The sequence below is a fragment of the Bacillus rossius genome, chromosome 3, assembly GCF_032445375.1.
Source record: "Bacillus rossius redtenbacheri isolate Brsri chromosome 3, Brsri_v3, whole genome shotgun sequence".
NCBI classification, from domain to species: domain Eukaryota; kingdom Metazoa; phylum Arthropoda; class Insecta; order Phasmatodea; family Bacillidae; genus Bacillus; species Bacillus rossius.
Window position 1 is genome coordinate 34,489,792 of NC_086332.1, and position 26,591 is coordinate 34,516,382.

The window sequence follows — 26,591 nt, forward strand, 5'->3', positions numbered from 1 at the left end:
AAAATTGAAGCAGACCTGCCAACATTCAAATTTAAAAAATCATGAGGTCCTCGATAAAAATTTTCAGGCCCATAAATACAGGTTAGAAATAAAAAAACAACAAATGAGAATCTTTAAATTTAAGTGACATACCTGTACATATGTTACATGGTCTCTGCTTCAAAATTTATTTCAACAAATTATAGGTAACAGATTTAATTTAGTTGAACATAATTTAGCACTGTCGTGTAGTGATCATGCAGGGCCGCAACTAAAAAAGATGTAAAATAACATTCTGCACGTGTAAAACTATTATCATTGTTCACAGCAAAATTAATTTTTTTATTGGAAGCAATACACTTCACGTGTTAGTTGTGTTTTTTGTAGCGACATGTTTCACAATGTCTCCTCTTCCACTATGCGAGATAGAAAAATCAGCACGGCACACGCTAGAAAACCCAAAATTGCTTCCTTTACGTGACTCGAGTATTGATGGAAACTCGTTACTGTAAGCTTTCGTAAAACTTGTTTTGTAACTTTTACAAACAAAATCTTGGGGCCCCAAAAAATCCTGAGGAAACAATATTTTGGCGTGAGGGCGTGAGATGGACCTTAAAATCATGAGCTTCACACCAAAATCGTGAGAGTTGGCAGGTCTGTTGAAGGTTAAAAATATTCTGGTAAAAATATTTTAAGAAAAATAGGAAGAGAGAGTGATAATTTTTCTAAGAACCTTTGAACCTTCACATCTTATATGTGATTTAATAATGTGGCTTCTACGCCATTTCCGTGATATTGGCGTACTGTTAGTGTTTTGTAATTTAGGTATTCTTTATTTATAAAAAGATGTGCCTGTACTTTACTCTAGAAGTCTACAGGCAGAACATACTGGCACTGGTCATTTTACATGGGGTGAAAAATATCCTTTGTTAGTGCTGCTCTATGATCTACAAAAGAACTTAATGTCTGGTAGTAAGATTTCCGGAAGCATTTAAGAAGTAGAAGAAAACAATGATGGGGGGGGGGGGGGGGGGGTCAAAAATTGACCAAAATTAAGAGAATTAAGTCAGAAATATGGAATGGACTTAATTTTACACAGTTGAGATGCACATAATGACATTACAATCATAAGTTGGTACTGATTAGAAGCAAAGATGATTGAGAAAATGTGCTCAAAAAATTTAATTAAAAAAAATTAATCTTGGGGAGAAAAAAAAACTGCTTTGGGATACATGCATCAAATTACATGTGTCTAAGCCTTTTCGTCTCCATGCTAAGCGAACGATGAACATACACCCTTTTTTATTAATATGTTTAAAGAGCTTTGGCTGATCATTATTTTCATTACCATTGCTAACCGTATGTTGCACAAGGGTACAGAAGTCCATAATGGATAATTATAAATAAGTAATTTGTTGCATTCAATTAGAGTTAGGTGCTAATTGATTATTGCAATGATTATTTTATGCCTAGAGTAAAATTAATAAAAGATTTCAATATTTAAATAATTGTTCCTACCATTTGGGACGGTTTGATCCCATTCAGTGATGAAACCAACTGAAATGAGCATACACAGTGAAATATCTGTTCAACGTACCTAAAGAAAGCCAATGTTTTGGTGCCTAGTAACGAAAGTGATTTACATTGAACAGTTAATAAATGTAAATTAAACATCTTGTAGGCATCTGAAAAAATATATTTTAAATTGAGAAATACACAGATTGAGATGGTGTATCTTCTTTGTAGCCCATCGACTGGCCAATGATACAGTATTGACGTTAACACTTGGTGTCTCCTCTGGTAACTAATGCCATTATGACGCACCGCTGGGACAATGGGTCAATGAACAGTTGAGCAACTGCAAGGTCAATCGTCGATCCTGCCACTAAGCTCCCCCTCCCCTAACTGCCACCTCGGCAAAGAAACAGTGTGTTCGCAGTTTTCAACTGGGACGGTCGCATGCAGCCAACTGCGAGGCTCATCACCTTTGTGCCATGTCCGTTTGTGTTGTGTCCAGTTGTCAGCATTCTGGGGGGCTACACCCAGGATATCCTCGCCGTGCAATGATCCTGAGGACCGTTACCATTTTGTGTTTGCAGTGGGCTAGTGTGGTTCCTTACTTTTTAAACATTAGCTGGCACCCTTTCCGAGCAATCCCAACCACCAGTCATACTCACCCACTATCAGCCACCCCAGTCACTCCATCCAGGCGCGTAGGAAGCAAATATTTCATGGGGGGGCAAAGGAGAGTATCATTATAAGTGGTGGATTTAACAAAGGGGGTGTCCGGGGGCTCTCCCCCGGTAGAAAAAAAATTGTATTCTAAGGAGCAAAATGGTGCTATTTAAGCATCTTTTGTACATAAAAATAGAATGTACTACTAGCAGAAATTTTAACTTATTTTATAACATATTTACTTAAGGCTCGGCATCACAAAACTGTGTTCACTTTTCAATTTTCGCCTCGTAGAATTCATTTTAAAGGCAATTTGTTGAATTTTCCCACTGCACAGAGTACATAAATTACAAGCACCTTCAAATTTAGTCCCCAGATATCATCAAGTTATCTAGAGCTGTAGAAAAGGCAAAGATGTATTAATAATTAAAATATGTTTGACTAATTGCATCATAATTACATGACGGTGGTTGAAGATTAATATTTGTAGTGTGAGATAATATATTTTGCCAACTATCTATAGCTATAGTTACATTTTCTTAATATGTGCTAACAAACAACTGCAATAATCAAAACAAGCTATAAGCAAATGTTTTAGTGAGGCTGAGCCTTGAGTAAACAATTTAACAAAGACGTCACTATCCCTTTCATTGCCCACTCCTAAGTAAATTCATTTGAATATCAGGACAGGAGAACTCTTAATGTTACACACCTTTAATTAAATAAATATTCTTAGATGATGCCAATATTCAGAATGTATTGACACAAGCATATGGTGTACCTAGTGTCCACTGAATATTAATTTAAATCGTGACAAAAAAACTGCTTTACCATTAATAAATCTGAAAATATAAATATCTTATGATAAGTTATATGACAAAGTTTTTGAAAATATACTATTCAGTATTCATTATATTTTTTTTTTATCGAAGGGAGTACTAGAAAGTATTTAGATTGTATTCAGAAAGGTCAAAATAATATATTTTGTTAGCTTTTAAAATTTGAAAGTTAAAAAAATAATAATAATTTTCAAAAAATGCAGTTCAACTTTAACAAATAAAAAAATTATAGATGGAAAAAAACGTTTTGCAAAAACCTTCATATAATTTTATTCAGGAAAGTCTTAAGTTTATTTTGACATTAAAAATGAACAAAAAACGTTTTTTTATTTGTTTATTTTTACTGTCAGACTTCATAAATCAAGGTCAATAGAGGAAAGGTCTATACATCAATCAAATCTGAATTAAGGCTCCAAAGTTTTGAAAATATACTATTCATTATATTTTGTATTGAAAGGAGTACTAGAAAGTATTTACATTGTATTCAAAAAGGTCAAAATAATTTTTTTAGCAATTAAAATTAAAAAAGTCACAAAAATTAATTTTTCGAAAAATGCAGTTCAACTTTAAAAAAATAAAAAATTAAAGATGGAAAAAAGCTTTTCGCCATAACACTCATATCATTTTATTCAGGACAGTCAAAATTTTACTTTGGTATTAAAAATTTAAAAAGTCAATATTTTAATTTTTTTTACTGTCAGACTCCCCTTTGAATAAGTTTCAAATGCGAACCCCACAGAATAGGCGAGTGAAGACGCTTAAAAATAACTGCAAATCTGCTTGATAAATTCTTGTTCAATTATTTGTAGATTAAATAAAAAAATTTATTACTCGATGGAATAATCACGAGCGACGAGCGGAAAAAATTAATGTACCGACATACTAAACTTTAATGTTAAATATGTATATTACATATGGTTTTCGGGATCATCTAAAAATTCGTCTCAGTCTAAACTGCTCAAAAGTAATACCTGAGTTAAACGAATCCAACTGTTCTTTAGGATCATTGTCTTCACAGGCATTACAGCCTAATGTGCACTGCTTTTTAGGCGGTGGTTGTGATGAACTGCAGGACTGTGCAAAACGGTTGTTGAAGAAAAAGGTTGATGCTTTTCTGAGTCACTGTTATAAATTTTCTCCTTAAACCCTAAATGTTTTTCATCACTGCCATTCCGCACTACTCACTCACGATACTACAGATAAATAAGTTTATTTTAAACAGTTCTGTATTACGGCTCACAAAGTTTCTTGTACTTAAAAGCAAAATGTACAGCTGTTGAATGATGACTGAAGTGGAAAGCGCTCTGCACATCAGGTCGTTACCGTTAGTCAGAAACGAGGCGGGGTGAATGCAAGGGTCTGAAGGTCAGGTAGACAAGGGTGGACAAAAACGGAGCGTAAGCTACTGCAACGAGCGGAAACATTTACTGGTCTTATATCCCACAATAATATTTCCGCTATCAGCACTGTGAAACGTGAATATTTAGAAGAAAACAAGAACAGTTACTGTATTTATTGTGCCTGTACACTTATCGAAAAGTCTTAATTAATTTTAATAATAAAGTAACGCACAGACAAGAAAATCCCACAAAACCACTTAGCATTGCATTGAAGACAATGCCTCTTGTTCATTTGATGCAATGGCCGGGCAGTCGCCTGGGTCGCCCCCCCGGTTCCTACGCGCCTGACTCCATCACTCCTGTGTTCCGTCTCCGCCAAGGGAGAAGGCATCAGTACAACAACAATAATAATGATAAAAAATATATTTAGTAAATTATTTTATTACTATTCACTAAGTCACAATATCTCTTCAAACAAACAGCTACAATAAGTGGCAAGTTAAAATAAATAAAAATTTCATAGCTATGCTATGCTATAATTATCTTGACATAATAAAGTGTTACCAAACATATATTTTGCCTTTATAATCTACAACTACACAAAAATGTGAATCATTAAATTTTAATTATAATTGTATTACTTGAAACAAAAAAAAAAAAACTCAAGTCTTAAAATTAATTATTATATTACAAAACAAAATCCCTAACAGCACTATACATTAATTTTTAAAAAGTACATATATAAAGTTTATATTCAATTTATAAAATGTCAGGTACTATCAAATAAGTGCTCTGTTAGTACAGTGAAATTATGTTGAAGCAGGCCCCAAAGAATGAGTAATAAAAAGTGGAACATTCAATTGACTGGAAACAACACATGTTTCATGTCTGAATCCACAGCACTTGTTAATGTGGTGATTTGGGTTTCGGAGGAACTTGACCAGCATTCCCACAGAAATACCCTTTCTCTCCTGTATTTTCTGTTAAAACTTCGGTTAGTAAGAGGCCTAATTCAATACATGACTCTTCAGTATGCCCCAAGCAAAGAACGTTACTCTGAGCTTGCATTATTTCAAATTAATGATGAAAGTTTCATAAAATAAGGACGTAAATCTCCATCGTTATATTTAAAAAAAAAGAGGCACTAATTTGGTGTGACAGATAAAGTGCACCAGACACCAATACAGTGAAATGGTCTTTAAATCAGCATTGTACAGTTTGGCACAATCTGCATTTCGGCACCAATCAAGCCACTCGTGTTCATAATTTTTTCCAGGTGGATTCACGCTGTTGACCTGGCGGCCAGGTTGCATAACCACACTACCAGTGTCATCCAGAAAATAAAGACCTTTTAGCTATCCAAAATGAAAAACTGAATATTTACAGGAAAAAACAATTCCATTACATACCGTAAGCTTCCTTCACTTCTCTACATATTCACGTCCTACATTTATACATCTGTCGTATCTGTCCACGAGCTTCAGAATTTCCATGTCATACTCTTCTGGCTGCCAATCAAGCCATTCAAGTTCTTTTAAGCATTCAAATAAAAGGCAGCTCGCGCATTTCCACCGCGCAGCTCTTCTTTCAGGGTGAACCGGCTTACGTAACAGCTGTGCTCATGTTGCTTCATGAGTGGAAGTTGCAAGAAGCTGCCCTTGTGCAGTTGGAGTGGTCAAAATGAACTGCGTAATTTAAATCCTGCCGACTGTGAGGTAGGGAGTGTACTTTGATTTCTGAACGCACTAAAGATGAAACCGGTAACTTAAAGCAGTTCATGGTGGTGATGAAACAAACAAAAAAATGTGAATGGTAATAATATTTAACAATGGACGCACAAATGTGCATGATGAAACTAGACCTGGATGCCCATCATTCATCCCAGAAGACATGAAGACTGCAGTGAACAACAGAGTCTTGCAAGACAGGCGCGTAACTCTCGCCGAATTGCACACTGTGTTTCCAGACACTTCTCGTTCTTTGCTTGGTGAAACAGTGTCGGAACATCTCGGCTACAACAAAATTTGTGCACGACGGGTTCCACGGCAACCGAGTGACCAACACAAAACTAACAATAATGGACTCAGCATTGACTTAATGAACTTGCCCCCGGGCCTTAGTTTATCTCGATAGCTCTAGTTACAATATTTACATTCTTGTATACTTTATCCATTACAACATGGGGCCTGATCCAACATACAGTCCTGTATGATCTAATACCTAGTTATCTACGAGTAAAATAGTACATTTTACTAACAAATATAGCTTAGTAGGTAAAAAATAACCACCTGAAGATATGAGTGAATTATCCTTTGTAATATCGTCATTTTACAGGTACATACTACATTAAAAAGTTATGTTTATATAACCTTAAAAAATGTCATATAAAAATAATATCTCCAAAGAAGTTTTCAAAGTATGAATTTATGTTATGATAATTATTTTTATAAGTTACAAAAATATATTTTACAACCCAGAACTTACAATAAATTACTATTATAAACTTTTATTTTAATATCTACATGTTCAATAGGGAACATGAGTTATATACTACATTAAAAATGTTATCAGTGTTTTAAGATTATGGCTTTAAAAAAAATCTTGTATAAAAATATTTCAAACATAATGTTTAGAAATATTTTATTATAATCTTAATTTTTTTTTCAATAAAAAATATTTTTTTTAAGCATAACATATTTGAAACAAGTAGTACGTAACTAAAGAAAAAAAAATGGTAGTAGATTTTAATTATATTGTTAAAAATATTGTGCATGTTCTTCATTACGGAAAACCTTAAAACAATGTTCCTAAAAAAAGTTACATTAACTTGTACATCCTGTATATCAATAAAACTGTATGCATAATTGAACATATTGCAATATTTATACAAAAATAGATATGATAAATACATACCACTAGAAAATTAACAAATCACATAAGGCATATGTTAAAAGTCTGTAATGTAATTAATTAAAGAAATTGCAATCATAAATTTATGTTAACAACAGTAATCTGTGATCATGGTAGGTATACCCAGCAAAACATGGTCACTATTGAATGTGGCATATGTATGCAATTATAATGGGGTAGACAGCTGTGTGTTGGGTTTTGTCAGAGAGGTAAGCCTTAATTTTAACAGACTGGCAATAATAATACTGTAAGTACTAATGAACAAATTGTACCATTTAGTTTGTTTTTTAAACATGTTTTAATATGTTAACCTAGGCAGTAAGTTCAACTTAACAAACATAGATTTTACTAACGTATACACCAAAATGAACATGATGTAATGATTTAATAAATTTATATTGCACTTTTCACCTTCCAAACACAACCACTATAGCTGCAATGACAAAGTGACTTGTTCCAGCAGTTAGAATAAATTATTTATAACATTTTGAACAAACTAACAGTGAATGGTCCCAGCACACACAACAATTATGTTAAAAATAAAATACTAACATACCTATCAGCTAGTCAACACCTTACAAGGGAATCAAACCTATGGTAACAAATACAACAGTACGACTGTACCTACGAGTAAGTCCACGTATAACCACTTTTGACAAACACTTTCCCTACACAATTTTATATCCTTTATCAGATTTGGTATCAATATAAATTGTTTTCCCAGCTTCTTTTCCTGCGGATATAACTTCGATTTTTCAAAAGTGGGAAACATTACAATCAACTGCTACCTATTCATTCCGTTAATGCTATATTCTGATCTCATCACCTCTCATGGTCTCTAATGATCTCGATGTGGACGAGTTGTTACACCACTTATTCATTCATACCAGCTCTACTTAAAATGAGTTGTAAAAATTACTCTGTTTTATACAGCATTGTTATATATAGGAAGGCTCAAGACAAAGTGGTTTGGGTGGTCAACTCTGCTCACAAATCAGACACGTTGGAACCTGGATAGTAATTATTGCTGGTCCTGTCTTCTTGCCACACTGAGGCCGTGTTTCAACTGGCTTGCTTGGCAATTTGCATTTCCCATTTTGGACTCAATTAGCTTCCAATTGGAACACTTTGATAGTCAATCTGGTGGTCAGAAAGTGTAGAGTGAGTTCAATTGAAATTTAAAGTAATAATTTAAAAACAACCCCACTTTAACTTCCTAAATTTATTGTAAAATTTTCTAGCTGCTGTTTCACATTAGTATTGCCTAAAGTAATCAAAATAATTAAATCCGTAAATTTTAAAAATAATTTAACAGAACAATACCAAGCTTCAATATTATCAAACCTTATTTATGTATTTCCCTGTCGCACAAGGTTAAACTAACATAATTGTTATTTGATAATTTGTATTTTTTAATTTGTAAGCTTCGAAGTTGACAAAACACAAAACGCAGATTACGAAAGTATGCTACAGATTATGTCGAAAAAATCAGGTCACGTGACCATACTGTATACAAAAATCCTCCTAAGCATGTCAGGTCCATCCAACTATGGCGAGCTTATAAGTTTACAGTTTATCAACATCCCCAACTTAATGTTTAATACAGAATTCCAGGACAGCATTCATGAATGTAGAAATGCACCAGTCTTTAAAATGACTGTGAATGAGGAACATGTGTCTTCTGAAGCCACGTGAATATCAGACGGATCAAGAGTAGCGTTTCTTCATGTTGTGAGTCAAGGCATGGCTGGCCAAGACGCTCTTGTTTTTGAAAACCTTGCCGCAGACGCTGCACATGGAGCCCGTCTCGTTGATGTGCACGTGGAGGTGCTTGCGGAGGCTGCCCCCCTCGTGGAAGGCGAGGCCGCACAGGTGGCAGTTGTGAACCTCGAAGTGAGTCTGCTTGTGCTGTCTGAGCTCGTCATCTGTGCGGAACCGCGCGTCGCACATGCCGCAGACGAGCGGCTCGAGCGAGTGCAGCAGCGCGTGTGCCTCGAAGCTGCCCTCATGCTTGAAGGACGAGCAGCAGCGACCACAGCTGAACCTCCGGTACGAGTGGTGCCGCACTTTGTGCTTCAGTAGCTCGCTCTTGAACAGGAACAGCTTGTGACAAAGCTCGCATTTGTACCCGTCTTCGTTGATGTACTTCCGAGCGTGCAACTTCAACGCATTGCGGTCTTTGAAGCTCGTGGCACACCGTTCGCACTTGTACGGGTTCGTCGTTTTATGCGTTAATCGATGCACTTTCAGTTGGTCGAGTTCTTTGAACTCCTTGCCGCAAGTGTCGCATTTATTGACGATCTTACAGCACAAGATCGTGGTGTGTCTCCTGTGAAAGCTTTCGGTCATGAAACTTTTGCCACAATCGTCACATCGAAACGGCTTTTCGACGCATCGAAACAGCTTTTTGTCAGCGACGTGGACTTTCTCATGCTTGGCAAGCTTCGACTTGTGCTTGAAGATCAATCCGCACGATCTGCACTTGAACGACCAACCACATGCAGTGTATCGGACATGATTTCTCAAGCTCGTTTTCGTCGGAAAGCTCGTGTTGCACGCTGCACATGTGTACAAGTGTGTTAGAACATGCTTTTCAAGAGAGCTTTTTCGATTGAAAAATTTGCAACATTTCTCACAGAAATGAAATTTTGGCCTGAATTGTGATGTATATTCAAAATCACTTTCTCCATCAGAAAAGTCACTATTTTCTTCACGTCCAATTATAGTGTTGATTGCCATTTTCATGTGGCTCACAAGTTCATTTCCTAAAATGAAATCACATTTCAACTGATTAAGGATTAGCTAGAAAGTTTGCGGGCATGATTATTTTTATATTATTATGGTTATTATTAAATTCTCTAATATATACTACTCATAAAAACTAACTCGGAACAAAAATGATGTTCAAATAGGCAATTATTAATATTTATTTAATATTGTGTAAAATTTTTATATGAAATAAAAAAGAACAAGAGGTAACATATAAAAATAAGCCAATGTCATGAATCATTTGGATGTATAACTAATTTTTTTATTTTTATTTTTGACTTACCAACAGCAGGTTTTGGGCCAGAAAGTGACAATTTGTCAACTGTATTCCTGCAAACCATAAAAAATTCTATTAAATACACATTGAAGTAGTGGAAACTTGTTTCTTACTCCCACAAACTATAGAAACTTACACGCAAAGTGCTTTCACAATGTTTGCTCTCATTTTGCATATCATGCTCTTCTCTGAGGCCGCTCCCGCACAGACATAGTTGTTGGATGAGGGCTGCAGACCCACAAACTCAAACATGCCCGCAGGCTCCATTGACATCTCAGGGTCAGAAACAAAAGAATCAGGCATATTCTGAAAGGAATAAAAATCCTTAGGAGTCGGACGAAACTAACCTCTTACCTTATATTAGGTTTATATTAGTAAATTACAAAAACACAGCAACAAAGTATGTTTATTGCTTTAATGTGTGTACAAAATACATACCATGTTAGAATAAAATTCAACACGTTTAGAAAAAATATTTCAGTTATAACATAGATATAAATCTAACATATAATGTAAAGTTTATCCAACAATTTATATATATGCACGCACACACACACTTTTTACATGTGAAGGTGACAAGCATAACGATGCAGAAACTAAAAGACTAATTCTTGTACCATTAATGTATAAGTTATTAATACTGTTACGATCGCGCTTGGCTGCAGTGCTTGGCGTCGCCGCGCTCGTTCGGCCTGTCTGCGCCCCTTTCCACCCGCATCCTCTCCCTGGTATCTCGTGTCATACTATCTCGCGACATCCTGACATTCGCAGCGCGCACCTGCCTCAGCTCGAGTTACTTAAAAGAGGCCGCACTGCGGCATAAGAGGACTCAGACATGTTTATCGGCGCGTTTTGTGGGAACCCGATGCTTGTTACGTTTATCAGCGTTCTTTGAGCAGCCGCCGCGTCCTTCGACAGGACTCACGACGCGTTTCTGGGATTTTCGACGGCGAAGGTCGCGCGATATCTCGGAGACATTCCCGATTGTTCTGGACGGGAACCCAAGGGCTATATAAGGAGGTTGGGCCGACCTTCGAGTCAGTCAGTCTGAGCAGAGAGTTCAGAGCGAAGTCGGGAGTTTTCCCGCGGCAGAGTTTCCGGGCGATAGAGTGGCGAAGTCCCTGGAGGAAGGTTCCAGGGCGAAGAGTTCAGTTCCGGGCGATAGTGTCGCGGGCGCGGCGAAGTTCCGAGCGAGGCGTCGAGTGGGATCTCGGCAAAGGGGAAGTGTGATGGCGGCGGCGGAGTGCGGCGACGGAGTCCTGCGACGGAGGACCACGAGGTGTGCTGCGGCGAGAGTTGCGCCAGAGGTGCGGCCCAGCGAGGTGTGTGGAACAAGTGACTGAGGAATAGACCTTTCTTTAAGTGTAATTCATTAATTGCCAATTTAAGAGATTAATTGTAAGTGACAAGTAGTGGTAATAAATAAAACTGTGTGTGATAAAAATCTTTAATTGGGCTAACATTTACGAACCCGCAGTAAATCGTAAGAATACTAATATTAATCTAAACGATTGTTTTGTGTACTAAATAAAAAAAATAAGACTACTGATACTGTGATGCATTTAAAAATTTGATTTTAGTAAATAAAAAATTAAGACTAATGATACTGTAGTGCCTTTAATATTTGAAGGTAAACATTGAAGTTGTACCCACAAGAGCCAAAATCCTGAACTTGATTGAAATAATAGATAATGATTTAAATGAGGTAACTTAATAAATATGGCCACAAAGATTAAACACAATATGGTGAAATATCTTTAATCCAGCATGTTCGGAACTACGGCCATGTTGGAATATTGAATGTCAATGTGAAATGTAAACCGCTTTAATAATAATAATAATAATAATAATAATAATAATAATAATAATAATAATAAAAACCTGAACGATAATCTCTGGGGGAACTAAAATGCAGGAATGCAGTATTGTTATCAGGCATCCAAGGTCAACAACTTATATCTATCCAAAAAACTGAGAGAAGCTTGATTGGTGCAGTGGTACATAACGTGTTGAACCAAAGAATACCGAATTAAGGGGTCAGCCTACCTGCACGTGATTTCCTTTTCCCATTAATTTTTTTTTACAGAAAACTACACAAAAAAGCAAAATAATAATAAAATAGTTGGCACGAGGCCCTCGGAGGTTGCCCCTGCTTTCATACATGGCTAACTGTTTAACCAATATTAAATGGAAAATAGTAATTACGTATTGTCTCTTATCCGATCACTTCTCTTTTTACTCAATGTTTTTGAACTGACAAGACCTAAGAAATTAACGCATCCCATGGCCAATATTTACCTTTATTTCCTCAACGTTAGAAGCGCAACTGCCAACTTCACCATCATCTTCCTCCTCTTCACTTTCTTCCGATTTCGGGGTTGTCTCCAGTAAATCAGTAGACTGAATATTGAACTCAGGCTGAAGAGACCAATTAGAAAGAAATTAATTAGTGAATGCTGTGAACATACACAAGCAGGCATACAAGCTGGAACTTTATACATGAGTAGCAGGAAGTCGGCGTAGTGGTAAAAAACTGGACTCACATCACAGGGGGCCAGGTTTGAACCCTGGTCTGGGCATCCTGATTTCCGTTAACCATGGTTTCCTGAAACCTTTCCAGGCAACTGCTGAGACGGTTCCTTGCTAGAGACCACGATTGAGTCCTCTCCTAATATCCCTGGCCTGCGTCATCATGGGCTACCACCTGGCCTCCCTTGTCGAGAAGACTTGAGGGAAAAAACATGTCTGAGACAAGTAAAATTTCATCTGAGCAGGTAAAAAAGATGATAATCTACCTAGGCAAATAAAAGTATTTTTAAACATATTTTTAGGAAAGGAATATACTATAATACGAATATCATGTTACATATTTAGAACATTTAACACAGTTATATTTAGTTTAATATGGTAGAAATAACGTGCATTGGAGTATTTTTTCTTGTTCCAGAAACTGGCAACTCTTTATAGACTCTCTTGACAAACAAATAGTTTTGTAGTTCAGTGTAAGGTCTGTAATGGTCTTAAACCCTCCCCTGAAGCAATTAAGCATTATTTTAATTAGTGGTAAATTGTTAAAAACTTAGCCTAGTGTGACGTGATTAGGCCAGTGGGTATAAGTAGGCGCAGAGCTAGACGTCAAAAAGCCACTCCAACCAAGAACCCTGCAGGAACGACGAGTCGCCAAAGAACAGTAGGCAGAAGGCCATTACAATCAACCCAATGTAGGGGTGTTTGGTCAAGCAAATGCAGGAGATAGCGTGGCTAGTGGAGCTTGCCCCTGATTCAGTCAACCAGGCTGATTCACTTGTGCTGTCAGCGACAGCTAGCGCCACTTACTTACTCAGCGAGTAGGCGCCAACAAGAACTACCGTAGCGGTGGACAACACGAGCAACTTGCACTTGTCCTGCAAGGATATTCACGTGGGGCGAGTCATCATATTGAGAGGACGGTAGCCCAAGGGAGCGACCAGGATGGAGAGTACGAGGTGGGTGGCGAGGTCCAGAGGGTGAACTCTCTAGGTGAGCCAAATTAGCACCAAGCAGCTGAGGCATCGCTAGGTGAGCCATGAACGACCCAGTGGAGGAGCAAACTCTCTCAGTGATGAGAACCTACGCACAACAGCTGAGGCACTTGCCACAGAAGGCAACAGTCGATGGCGGATGCGAGTGGGCACAGGCAGAAAATATATAAGGTGAGTAATCTTCCGGTGTAAGCCCGCGAAGTCGGTAGGGGAATTCAACACTAGTGAAGACTTGGCCACACAGAGAGGTGACATAAATTTAAGCTGTGATAAGAGCCAAAGATTTCTAAGTAAAAGCAAGACGTGATAAATTAAAGAAGTGTTAATCTTGAGACTAACTCAGTTCACAGTAATGATGTAATGTTTATGTTTTTTTAAACGCCAAGCATATTCAATTTATATGAAACTACTGATGACTGGTGAAGAGTATAAATGAACGTGTTAATTTTCGTACACCTGTAAATAACTAAACTGATATTTTTTTAGGCTCTATGTGCGCTTCCACGAAGGTGAGGACTAACTAGCATATCTCATATAATAAATATATTTTAATATTCCTACTTGCCTTATTTTAACTTTGCTTATAATTACCCCAACAGGTCTTAAAGCCGATACATTTGGGACTGCGGCCATGTCACATTAGTGATTTTGACAGATTATTTATCTATTTATGATTTTGAGAAAAAGCTAAACAGTCAGGGGGACCTAAACAGGCTGAAAATGTACATAGATACAAGCTACATAATATCACATTACAGCTGACAAATACATATGTATACAGATACATTGCCCTATGTATATAAGGAAAAATAAAAACCTTTTAAGTAGTTATATAAACCACAATTACAAACACATTATAATTACAAACCCATTATATGAAACTTAGTTAAGATCTGATGAAAATATTTGAGGCCGAACAACAGAAATAGCCCTTAATTATTGGCAATGACGAGAAAACTAAAAAATTTCAACATGAAGGCTGAGATCCCTACCTAAAAAGTACTTTACGGGACTTTGGGGGAATTTTTAGGAACTACTGGCAGTCTTCACATCTTGTTAGAAATTAATATTAATAAAGAAAGGGGCATAGCTCTTTTTAATGTTGGTTTGACACTCTTATTACAAAACTTGTTCTTGTCTTATGGCAGCCGCCTGGCTGGGTGCATGAGCTATAAAAGCGAAGGAGCGTTAAAGGTGACACTTTCTCCTGCATCATACGCTTCACTGTCTCTACACACCTGGCACCAAACTGGCGTGCAGTCTTTGCGTTGATAGCATGCCTTTATGGAACTTTTGGGTGGTGACCCCATAATTTTATGCTGGAAAATTAAAGAAAAAGGTTCCCTGCACTTTCCTATACCATGTGTGTAAAATTTTTCATACCTAAAAAGTCTGTGAAAACACCTGTGTTTAGCCTTTTCCACTGTCCAAAAGTACAAGTTATAGACGCCAACCATGAAATGAAACTTGTATAGACAAGTACAATGGCTCTTAAATACCATTCACAATCAGACACTTTCAATAAATCTTGAACGGTTTGTAAATGACACGTTTACACCTGGAGATATATACACCGTTTGGCAACCAAGCTAGGCAGCCACTGTAAGAGTACATTTGCCAGTGTACTTATAAAAATGTAACATTTTAAATACAAAACAGATGAAAAAAAAGGGCAATTTACACAGATGTGTGTGCCCTACTATCACACACTTATAAATAAATTTAACATTTACACTTTAAAATAAATTACTAAAAAGTTCATAAAAAAAAATCTGCATTGCTTCAAAATATAAAAATATTCTAGGCTATATATATTTTTCTTTAGTACACAATGTAAAATAGTTTTAAATAGTATAATAAACCATTTACTAACCAACATGTCTTCTTGCTTCTTTCTAACACTGCATAACCCATCTGGTAAGCCAATTATAACATCTGGTTCTGGTATTACGCGCATATAGTGAGGTTCACATTTAATAACTTCAAACGGTGTGGAGTCCTCCATGGTGAATAACCTAAAAAGGACAGTTCCAGAATGTGTTACTTGTGGTAAAATAAAGTGCTCAGGGAACAGCGCCTTCATCGACTGTGAGCAGGCAATCCCGCAGGGCCCGCTGTGCGATGTTTGAACGCCCCACTGGGACACATCATGGACGGTTCACCTCAGAGGGCCTGCCAGACGTCACCAGTGTAGCCATCCTAGGAGGCTACAGCACACACATGTTGGAAAGTGTACGACTTAGGTTTAGCTGGAGTGCCTCCAGGTTTCTGTGAAGCTCCCCTAGCATTATCTGCACTAATCTTACCAATTGATGAATAAATAAATGGATTAAATTTTAATGTCTCATCATTTTCGAGGTCATTAAAGGCATGGTTCGTACCCTCTTATGCTATCAAAAATTAAGGAACCCTTTACGACTATATTGTCATACTACAAAATATCTCACGAAAATAATGTTAAATAGTTTATGCACAAAAAATAATTTTGTTGCTTTGTTCAATTCTTACAGATAAGCCCACAGTGTCCAGTATTATCTTTGGAACACATATCTAACCCAAGCATAGTGTATCTGAAATTTACACCCCAAACATTTAATTGTATCACTAATTACATTTACTTTATAAGTTCAATGTAAGACAGTAAAAAAAAAACAACAAAAAAAACATATTTATTTTTTTTTAGTTTACAGATGAGATGCTAATTATGAAAAACAAATTCAAAACATTTGTTATACATAAAATCTAACCATGTGACCAGAAAATTGCAAATTGTACTTTGCGTGAGTTGTTTTCTGTCAAGTAGAAACAAAAATTACATTAAAATACCTACATTTATCCCTTATTTGCATGCTATCAGTCTTTATCAAGAAGTTTTGAAGGATTATAAGTGAATATTCAGGATTTTTAAGGGCCCTTATTCAATTAAACACAAATTAAGAATAAGGATATTAAGGAGGCGTACGAACCCTGAAAGGGCATCAGCGTGAAGGAATAAGCGAGGGGAAATGGAAATACCCTGAGAAAACCTACTGGCTCACAACATCTACTACATTTTCTACTAGTGTAAAACACTGGTTCAATCACAACAATATGAATCACCTAGGTGAGAGGTGAGTGATCTGAACACTCAAATATTGTGGTACCTGTTACTAACAATCTCACAACGCAACTATTCAATTTGTTTTCATTAGTTCACTGTTAGGATTTTAGTGTTTTTTTTATTAGCATTACTAAATCATTGAAATAGAGCCATTCCGGCCAAAATAGGAATTCTTTTAAAAAAAAATTTTTTTTTCAAGAAATATGTATAAATTTTTTTAATGTAGATAATACTTAAAATTTAAGGATAACACTGTTTAATTTAAGAAATATACAAATTTTAACATGATTTACAAGCATTGAATCTAGTGGTGTTGACTTTTTACAGGCACTACATTATTTTCTAAGCATTGGTAGTACCTACTGAATAAAAATATAAGCTTTTAACAAAGTTTTGAAAGGTGCTATGGTTCAAGAGATGTTTTAAGTGTGTGCACTGGAAATTTCATTGATACAGGTGAGTAAATTCAAAATGTATATATTAAACAGTAAGTACATGTTTGTAATGTAACATCCGTGACAGAAAACTTGAAAAAGTTTTTCTATTCAGTAATGGACTTTCATTCCTCTGTAACAATTAGGCCATGTTGGCATCTAGGTCAGGTGCTGACTGCCTACTATCTTTAAGTCACTATACAAGTTTTTAATATTTAAAAAATAAGTGTCACGGATGTTACACATTTAAGGTGTTAGCATTTTTACCACCAGTATTTATATGTCAGAATGTCTCTGGGCTTTAGCCTACATCATCATATTTCAGTATGTGATGGATGTAAATAACCTACATTATCCCATTTTGTTGCAGATAATGGCACCTGTCACATCTGCTGCAAGAACAGCGAAGATGAGAGCAGAAATGAAGTCGGAAAATACAGAGAGGTGGGCTGAATATTTGAAAAAAGACAGAGAAAGAAATTGGTTGAAGAGGCAAGCAGAAAAACAGAAGTGCATTAATGATAAGAAGCTATTAAACACTAAACGAGAAAAAACAAGACTTAGAGTGCAGGAATGGAGGAAGAAGAAAAGACTAGTAACCAACATTTGTAAGGAGCCTACAAACCTTTCAGCACTGGGTTCCTACACTTCTACCAGCACACTTCGTAAAGCTGTCCACAAGGCACGTAAGAACTTGCCAAATAGTCCTACGAAGAAACAAGCTGTTGTTAGGCAATTGATGAAAGAAAGTTTTTCAACTCCAGAGGACGAGCTTTTTAAAGCACAAAAATTTCTAGCACCCAGGGGAAAATTGTACAGAAAAGAAGATTTGGAAACTGCAAGAAATTTTTTTGAGAATGATGACATTAGCTGGCAAACTTCTGGGAAAAGAGACAGCATAACAGTGAAAAATGAAGTCACAGGAAAGAAAGAAAAGAAGCAAAAACGTTTCCTTACGATGAGTGTTGTTGAAGCTCACCAAAAGTTTTCTGAACTCTACCCTGAAATACACATATCTCGTTCTAAATTCTTTGAAATGCGCCCAAAACATGTAAAACCCATTAAAGATACTCCACATAATGTTTGTGTATGCATTAAACATGCAAATTTCAGATTTTTAGCTGAGGCTATCTCTCCTTTTTGTATTGGTTATCAAGGAAATTCTTTAACACCAACATCGCTGATTCAAATAATGTGTTGTAATACACATGAAGAACGATGCATGACTAATAAATGCTCTGTTTGCCATTATGATGTAAAAAGTCTGCTGGAACCACATTCTGACTTTTCAAGGGAGGTGAAATGGAATAAATGGATAAAAACAGAGGGTCAGTTGGTAGTTGAAAAGGTATCTTCAAGTCTACAAAACCTTGTAACACAACTAAATACATATATCCCCAATTTCAAGAAGCATGTGTTAGTAAAATGTGAGCAAGCAAGATACTTTGGGGACAAAAAGAATAACTTAAGGAAAGGAGAAGCTGTGATGCAAGTAGACTTTGCTGAGAACTACAGCATCATTTCACAAGACGAAATGCAGTCTGCCCACTGGCACGTGTTGCTTGTGGTTTGAGGACATGGCATTTTCATATGTGGTAGTAAGTGACGATGTGAGCCATTCCAAACAGTCAGCTTGGACTTTCATAAAAACAATAATTTCTCACTTTCAGCAGAACCCAAATGTGTCTTTGTGTGATCTTATAATATTTTCAGACAACTGTTCTTCCCAATTTAAGAGCAAGTATGTATACAGTTTTTAACATGTGCTTTTTGGCTGACGATCTCAATGTGAAGACTGTAGAGTGGAACTTCTTTGCTGCTGGTCACGGAAAGGGTGCAGTAGATGCCATCGGAGGCCAAGTAAAAAAGAATGGTTTGGACAACTGTCAAGGCTCGACGTACTACAGTCAATAATGCTGGAGAATTCTTCAATGTAGCTCAAGCTCAGTGCAAGTCCACTGAGGTACTTTACGTAAGCAAAGAAGAAATAGAAGAGACTTCAGTGTTTCTGAACAATCGGTGGGAGAAAGTGAGAGGTATGACGGGTATAAGAGAAATTCATTACTTCAGGAAAATCGATGACTTGCATGTTGCTGCTGGGTTTACCTCAACGTCTGCCAAAAGTAAAGTTCAAGTTGCTTTCAGAGGCAAAGCAGCGATGACAAATCAGAAGTGTAGGTGGAGTGATGTGTATTCTTCTGATACAGACAACAGTGTTGCAGAGTCAAAGTTTGAAGATTTTGAGCAATCTTGTGAAGATAATACTACTGAACTCTTTCATTCCTCAAACACAGATGACAATCATCGACCCATTAACATTGCAAATATTACTGCTGGTATGTATGTAAAAGTATGCATTACTGGTCATGGAAAGTCCAAAGCTAGACATCATTATTTTGCAATATGTCAAAGTGCATTGAATGTAAATGGTGATCTACGTGTGCTCTTCTTGAAACAGTATGGTAAAAGTGGAAAGCTATTTGTTCCTGATGAAGACGATGAGAGAGATGTACATGTTAATCAGGTGGTATGTACTATTCCGATCCCAGACATTAAGGAAATAGGAAGCAGAGTGGTGTATAAATTCAAAGACAAAGTTTGTTTGTGATGTGATGTTCTTACAGTTCAATATATTATGTCTTTAAATTTCTGTACACTTCAAATGCTTTAAATGTGTAAGTATACATACTTGGCATGTGTTTTCTTTAGTTGGTTAAATTAGTAATTTTAGTCTCTTTATGTTTATAACAGTTATATTCAGTATTTTTACTTAGAATTTTCAAATTGGCCTGTAAATTTGGGAAAATTTAGGATAATAATACCAGCTGTAACATCCGTGACAAAATGTGTGTAACATCCGTGACATGAAAAAAAGAGCTATAAAATATTTACTGAATGTGTTTTCTTTGCGTTCGTGATAGTCATGAAACTACCATAGCTTTCAGACAAACATTATGGATAAAAAAGTATTCTTGTGTGAGGCAGAGACCAGAGTTTTTTGATTTCATTTGACAATGCCCGAGGTGAGTTCACAAATTTTGTAACATGCGTGACACAGCCTTTTATTAATTTTTTTGCAAAATTTGTAAAATATAGTCAACAAAATTTTTGCTGTATGAAGATAAAGATATTTTTCATGGAGTCCAGTAATAAAATAATGCAAAATAAATTCTATTTTGAACATATTGAATTTAAAATTAGTACTAATGTAACATCCGTGACAACCGGAATGGCTGAATAGTGTTTGGTTTGTTTTAAGGTGGAATTATGATTCAAATATATTTAGTACGGTTTCGTATTATTTCAGGAACAATTATCCTTGCATAGCATCTTTAGCTGGTATGACATGATTTTGCCGCTACCGTTGTGGTACTAAGTTAAAAAATTGAATTTTTTTTGGAGTCTTTGTTGGAGGCCAAGTATTTTGATTGTTGTAAAAGAAGTTTGTTTGTGCAATGAATGTAATTTACATCGTTATGCAGCATGAAGCTGTATATGTTAGGCAAAAATAATATTTTAATATCCTGAAATTATCTGCATGGTGTTGTTATGTACACACATACTATGAAAATTTGAAAATCACACTTTAGTTTACAGGGCAAATGTCAATGTCCATGTTGGAATATTGCATGCAGAGTCTGTTAATGACTGCAGGTTTTAGAGTATTATTTTCACCATTAGAAGATAACAAACTAATTACAGAGGTTAAACATATTTTTGGGAACGTAGTATAATTGTTTTCTGGTGTGGATTAAAGTTTGACACCTATGATTATTACTTTATACTTGGTTTCTTAAGGAAATTACATTACAGTAGCCTAAGTAAATTTGGTATCGTGTCTTATACAGAATAGGTATGATTCTAGTTTTAGTTTCTGTTTTTACAATACATACCCAGATTAATAAAAATTGTGAAGAAAAAAACTATAAATAAATGGTATCATAAAATATACTATAAAGATTAGGAATCTAGATAACAATAGGTACAATATGTAGTAATATTTATACTTATTACTATTATGTTGTATACTAAAATTGGAAGGTTTTTGAATACTTTACGATATTATAAAGTTAAAAATCATACAGAAATGTTAAATTGGAAATAGTGAATTATAAATGAATGGTATTGCAACATAAACTAGAATGCTAGTATTTAAGCTAATAATACAATACCATAAATAACATAGTCAATTTTGTGTTGTTGTATATACTACTTTAATAGGTAGGAATCTAGTATATTTTACAATACCTGAAATATAAAAATCATAAAGAAACTTTAAATTGGAATAAAATATATAAATAATCAATATTAAAAAAAAAAATAGGTTCTCAATGGTTGGAATTCTAGTTAATGATACGTTACCGGAAGTAAAATATTGGATATCAAATATACTAGAATAGGAAGGGCTATTACGATGCTGGAAACTTAATTTCCTTAAAAAACAAAGTTTTTAAAATATGCACATGTTAATGTTCCCCAACCGAATTTCCCATATAGGCACATTTGTCCCATAGCTTAATGCCATCATCAATAGTTATGGAATTGCAATGCTTACTAGTCCCATGTTTTATGCATATTTTGTGTTAGTATTCATAGCTTAATTGATTATTAGTAAATTTCTAGCATCACAGCTTTTCTGTAATTAAAATAATTAAATTCCAATTTATTTTTAGCACTACAGACTTTCCTATATTTACCCTGAAAATAGCATTTCGAAAATAATGTTGGAAAACAATCTTGGTCTGGACATATTGCAAAGGATCTCTGGAGAACCACAGGATCAAGTTGCAGCTAGTATCAAGTAAACAGTAGGGTGGCGACAACAGTATCAGGTACCTGTATTTCTCATTGTAAACAGTCTCAAGTACACTAATAAAGCTCTAAATAAATTTACATCACTATACAAGGCACAGGCAATCAAGCCAATATCTCATGTCAAAAAGTCTTGGCTACGCTAATAACAAATAAAGCACAACATGGTGATGGCTGCATCATTGCATAGGCGACCTCAAGTAACCTATTTACGATAATTCTTCAGAAACCAGTAGGAATTTTAAATCACTCTTTTTAGGGTAGATACAGGAACATCTGTACTGTTAAAAAAACAACATTTATAGAATTTTATTATTATTTTTTTTTATAGAAAATGAGTGATTTTATAAATTTACCTCAGAATTTACTAGTCTAAGGCAGGCTTGCACAAGCATGACTTGAGGCAAAGTAATGTATTTCTCCATTTGATTAACCTGCAAATTTTTGCTTAGTTTTTACTTACCTATCTCTGCAATAGACCCTTACGGCTCATTTTTTAGTACAATATTTACAATATTATGTCAGAGTGCATTACAATTTTCCGGTTGTTTTAAAAAATGTGAGTGATGTGCCAGTGATGTGTAAAATCTAACCTTGGTAACAAGCAAATTAATGTGTTTTCATATTGCAAATACACTTTAAATACAAAACTCGTACACAAAATTTAACATAGAATTCTTCACAATAATGCCAAGCATGATAAAAAAACTTTAAAAAATACTAAACCTCAGCTTTAGACCTGATTTTAGATAAGGATATTATTAATATAGTGCCCACCTTGTTAAAATTCATTAAACAGTTAATACTATAAAGTTTCCCTTTATATTTATGAAATTTGGTTCGCGCAATCCACCACAGATGGCAGCACCGTGGTTGTTACACATTTCCGTTCCTTTGCTTCCGTCGTACTCACGAAATTACGCCCGCCAAATGCAACATACCGAGAACTAGGATGTTACACATTAAAAAAATAATTCACTCTTTATCTATTTAAAATTATAAATATTGTACTCACACAGGCCCTTTAGATCCTTTTGTAAATACTCAATTAGGCTAAGAATACCAGTAAAATATACGTAAAACATTTATGGGATCAAATATAATTAGACTTAAGCACGAGGAACAATCACCCGTTTCATATACATGAAAATCTCTGTGATTACATTATTAAAATAATACTTTAGACGAACTCACAACTTTAAAAACAACAACATGGACAAACATGTGGCATAGATTGTAAGATGAAGCCACCTTGAATGAGGCAGACTTACGCACGACACAGTATCTTCGACAATAAATATTTTAACGGAGAATGACTTAAACATTATTTTACTTTTATTGACCAGCATATTTAAATATGTATTCCAGCAAAATAATAGAAAAACCATTAATAATTAAAAGAATAGTATGCTTCTACTGTATGTAAACAAAATTATGTGTAATTGTTTACATCTGCTGACTGACATCTCTACTGGAAATTTTAAGTTAAAATAGCCTTATTCACAGAAGATATTATATCTCGTAGAGTGTTGTTTCAATCCACAATTCACCATAGAACCAATAGAGTGTACATCTCATGGGTCAATTCTGACAATCTGACCAAAGGCTCTGACGCTAGTACTTTATTTACTCTATGCTCAGACGTACCGCAGAAAACAGGCGAGCATGGTGTTTAAAAATTTTTCGTTGCTTGGCCTAAATATTAAAACTCCTAAGAGTCTCTACAAATATCTTCTTCGCTCTTGTGAAAAACTTCCTAAAGATGACTGCCAGTTTTACAAATTCAGTGTAAAACAGGCAAGTATTGTTACTGTGTTTATAATAAACATTTACTAAACATTTGAAGGTAGTATGTAAGTATAACCTATATTATCAGAATATCAGAATACTCTGGAGCGTTGGGTAGATGAGAATGGAATGGTATTAAAAGTCAGCAGTGGCGTAGCCAGGATTTGTGTATGGGGGGTGTTAAGGAGCATGACCCCCCCCCCCCGTATTAAAGTGGGGGGTCCGGGGGTCCTCCCCCGGGAAAATTTGGATTTTAAGGTGTAAAATAGTGCTATTTTAGCTTACTTAAATGTAAATATTGTAATGGTAAAATTTTTATTAATTTTAATATGAAATTTGTTTGAGTGATGAATAAGAAATTAACTATAGATTTGGTGCTAAGGGGGGGGTTTGAACCCCTAAAACCCCCCCCTGGCTACGCCCCTGAAAGTCAGCAAGATAGGCATTGTACTTATTACTTATTAACCTGCAATTGGGCTTTCACCCGGTGGCAAGAACTCCCACTCACTCCCCTCTCCCCCCCCCCCCCTCCATCAGCTTTCTCCTCAGCTCCCTCCCATCCCTGACCTCCACCATTTCCTCCCCCAGCCCATTCCACTCCCTCCCCGTCCTCACCAGGAAGGTGTTCCGCCCTCTCTCTGTCCGCATCCACACCCTCTGGAGCTTACATCTGTGGTCTCTTCGTCCTCTGTACTCCCCTCTATGTACTTTGCTTCCCAATTGCCCCCATCCCCCTTCCCCCTTCAGCACCTTGAACATCCTGACCAACCTTTCCACTCTTCTTCTCCTCTGTAACGTTTCCCACCCCAACTCCTTAATCATTTCCGTTGGGCTATGCAGTTTCCCATCCTGCCCCTCCCTCCTTCTCCACATTCTCATCACCCACCTAGCCGCTCTGCGCTGCACCCCTTCCAGTTCCTTCACCTCAGTCACCAGGTAGGGGTCCCAGACCGCCGCCGCATACTCCAACATTGGCCTGACCAATGTGGAGTATGCCTTCTCCTTTGTCCTCCTCCCAGCTCCCTGCAGGGTCCTACCAAGCAACCCCAGCGCCTGCCTTCCCCTCCTGACCACCCCCTCTATGTGCTCCGCCCATCCTAGGTCATTTTTCAGTGTCACCCCCAGGTATATCCTGCTGCCTCTCTTATCTCCTGCCCCTTCCAGTAATATACATTTCGTGTGACTTTCCTCCTCTTTGTAAATCTGACAACTTTTGTCTTACCAACATTCAAGGACATTCCATTTTTCTCCGTCCATTGCTCCAACCTTATCAAGTCCTCTGCTAAACATCCCCCTTCCCCCACAACCTCATACACTACACAGTCATCTGCAAATAGCCTCCATCTGGCTTTCATGCCCTCCCCCAGATCGTTTATCATAATTGTGAACAACAGAGGCCCCAGCACACTCCCCTGTGGCACCCCCGACGTCACTTCCCCCTCCTCGGAGCTTTCCTCACCCACTCTCACTCTTTGTCTTCTATTCCTCAGGAAATCACCCACCCAGTTTACCACCCTTCCATCCCTCACCAGCAACTCAACCTTTTCCATTAACCTCCTATGGGGGACCTTATCAAACGCCTTTTCAAAATCTATAAAGATTGCATCTATCTGCTTCCCCCCGTCCACCGCTTCCACCAGGTCTTCCAACAGCCCAGCCATCTGGGTCTCGCATGAAAACCCCATCCTGAATCCATGCTGCCTGTTATCCACCCACCCCAGATCTTCCATTTCCCCCTTTACGTACCTTCCTACCAACCTCTCCATCACTTTTCCTACACAGGACGTCAAACTGACCGGCCTGTAACTTCCTGGCTCCGCCTTATCATTTCCCCCCTTGTAGATGGGAACTACCACTGCCTCCTTCCATTCCATTGGTAGTTTCCCCTCCTCCAGAGACTGCTTGAAAACCTCCAACAGGTACTTCCCAATCTCCCTATCACCCAACTTCAAATGACTATTCCCTATACCATCTGGCCCAGCTGCCTTTCTCCCTTTCAACCTCCTGATCACCTTAATTACATCTGTCAGTCGCAGCTCAAAGGCCTTCCTGCCCATTAAACTGTCGTCCTCTTTACCCTCCCATGCCTCCCCCTTTGTAAATACTGCCAGATATTGCTCCTGCAGTAAGTCTGCCTTTTCCCTGTCCTCTGTCCTCTGTATATTCCTGCCCCCCTCCTCCTCTGAGAACCCCTATTCCCTCCTCACCCTTCACTCTTATGTATCTGTAGAGCTCCGTCCCATTTACCGTCCCCCCTTCCCCCATCAGCTGTTCCATGTAAGCATCCCTTGCTTCCCGCGATTTCCTCCCTAGTTCCTTCCCAAGCGCCTTCATTTCCGCCTCTATCTCCTCTCCCCCAAGCTTCCTTGCCCTCGCATGCAGCCTCCTACATTTCCTTTTCAACACTTTCAACTCCCTTCCATAGTAGGGAGGGTCACCTCCTTGGCCTACCCTCCTCTGAGGTACAAAACGTGTAGCCATCTGCAGCAGAATATTTCTTAAGGCAGCCCATCTACCTTCGAGGTCCTCTATATCTACCCATCTACTGTATTCCCCCTTCAGGAATGCCTCTGCCCCCACTCTATCAGCCTTACCCCAACAGTTTACCACGTTTCCCCTCCTTACCCTTTTCTCCCTCCAGCCCACG

At 37.0% G+C, this 26,591-nt stretch overlaps 1 protein-coding gene across 9 annotated transcripts; it reads right to left on the reverse strand.

Moving 5' to 3' along the window:
* Positions 1-7,051: 7,051 nt before the first annotated feature.
* LOC134530512 (zinc finger protein 43-like) lies at positions 7,052-23,630 on the reverse strand. Of its 9 annotated transcripts, none has more exons than XM_063365385.1 (6): positions 23,428-23,630; positions 15,684-15,825; positions 12,588-12,707; positions 10,426-10,595; positions 10,296-10,342; positions 7,052-10,008 (listed from the first exon to the last, which is right to left on the reverse strand). In XM_063365385.1, the coding sequence occupies exons 2-6, from the start codon at positions 15,813-15,815 to the stop codon at positions 8,951-8,953; spliced, it is 1,527 nt and encodes a 508-aa protein (XP_063221455.1). In that variant the 5' UTR covers positions 15,816-15,825; positions 23,428-23,630; the 3' UTR covers positions 7,052-8,950. The 9 variants fall into 9 exon arrangements, with proteins under 9 accessions (XP_063221455.1, XP_063221452.1, XP_063221454.1 ...); XM_063365382.1 differs by lacking the exon at positions 23,428-23,630 and adding an exon at positions 23,172-23,397; XM_063365384.1 differs by lacking the exon at positions 23,428-23,630 and adding an exon at positions 23,287-23,388.
* Between the last annotated feature and the right edge of the window lie 2,961 nt (positions 23,631-26,591).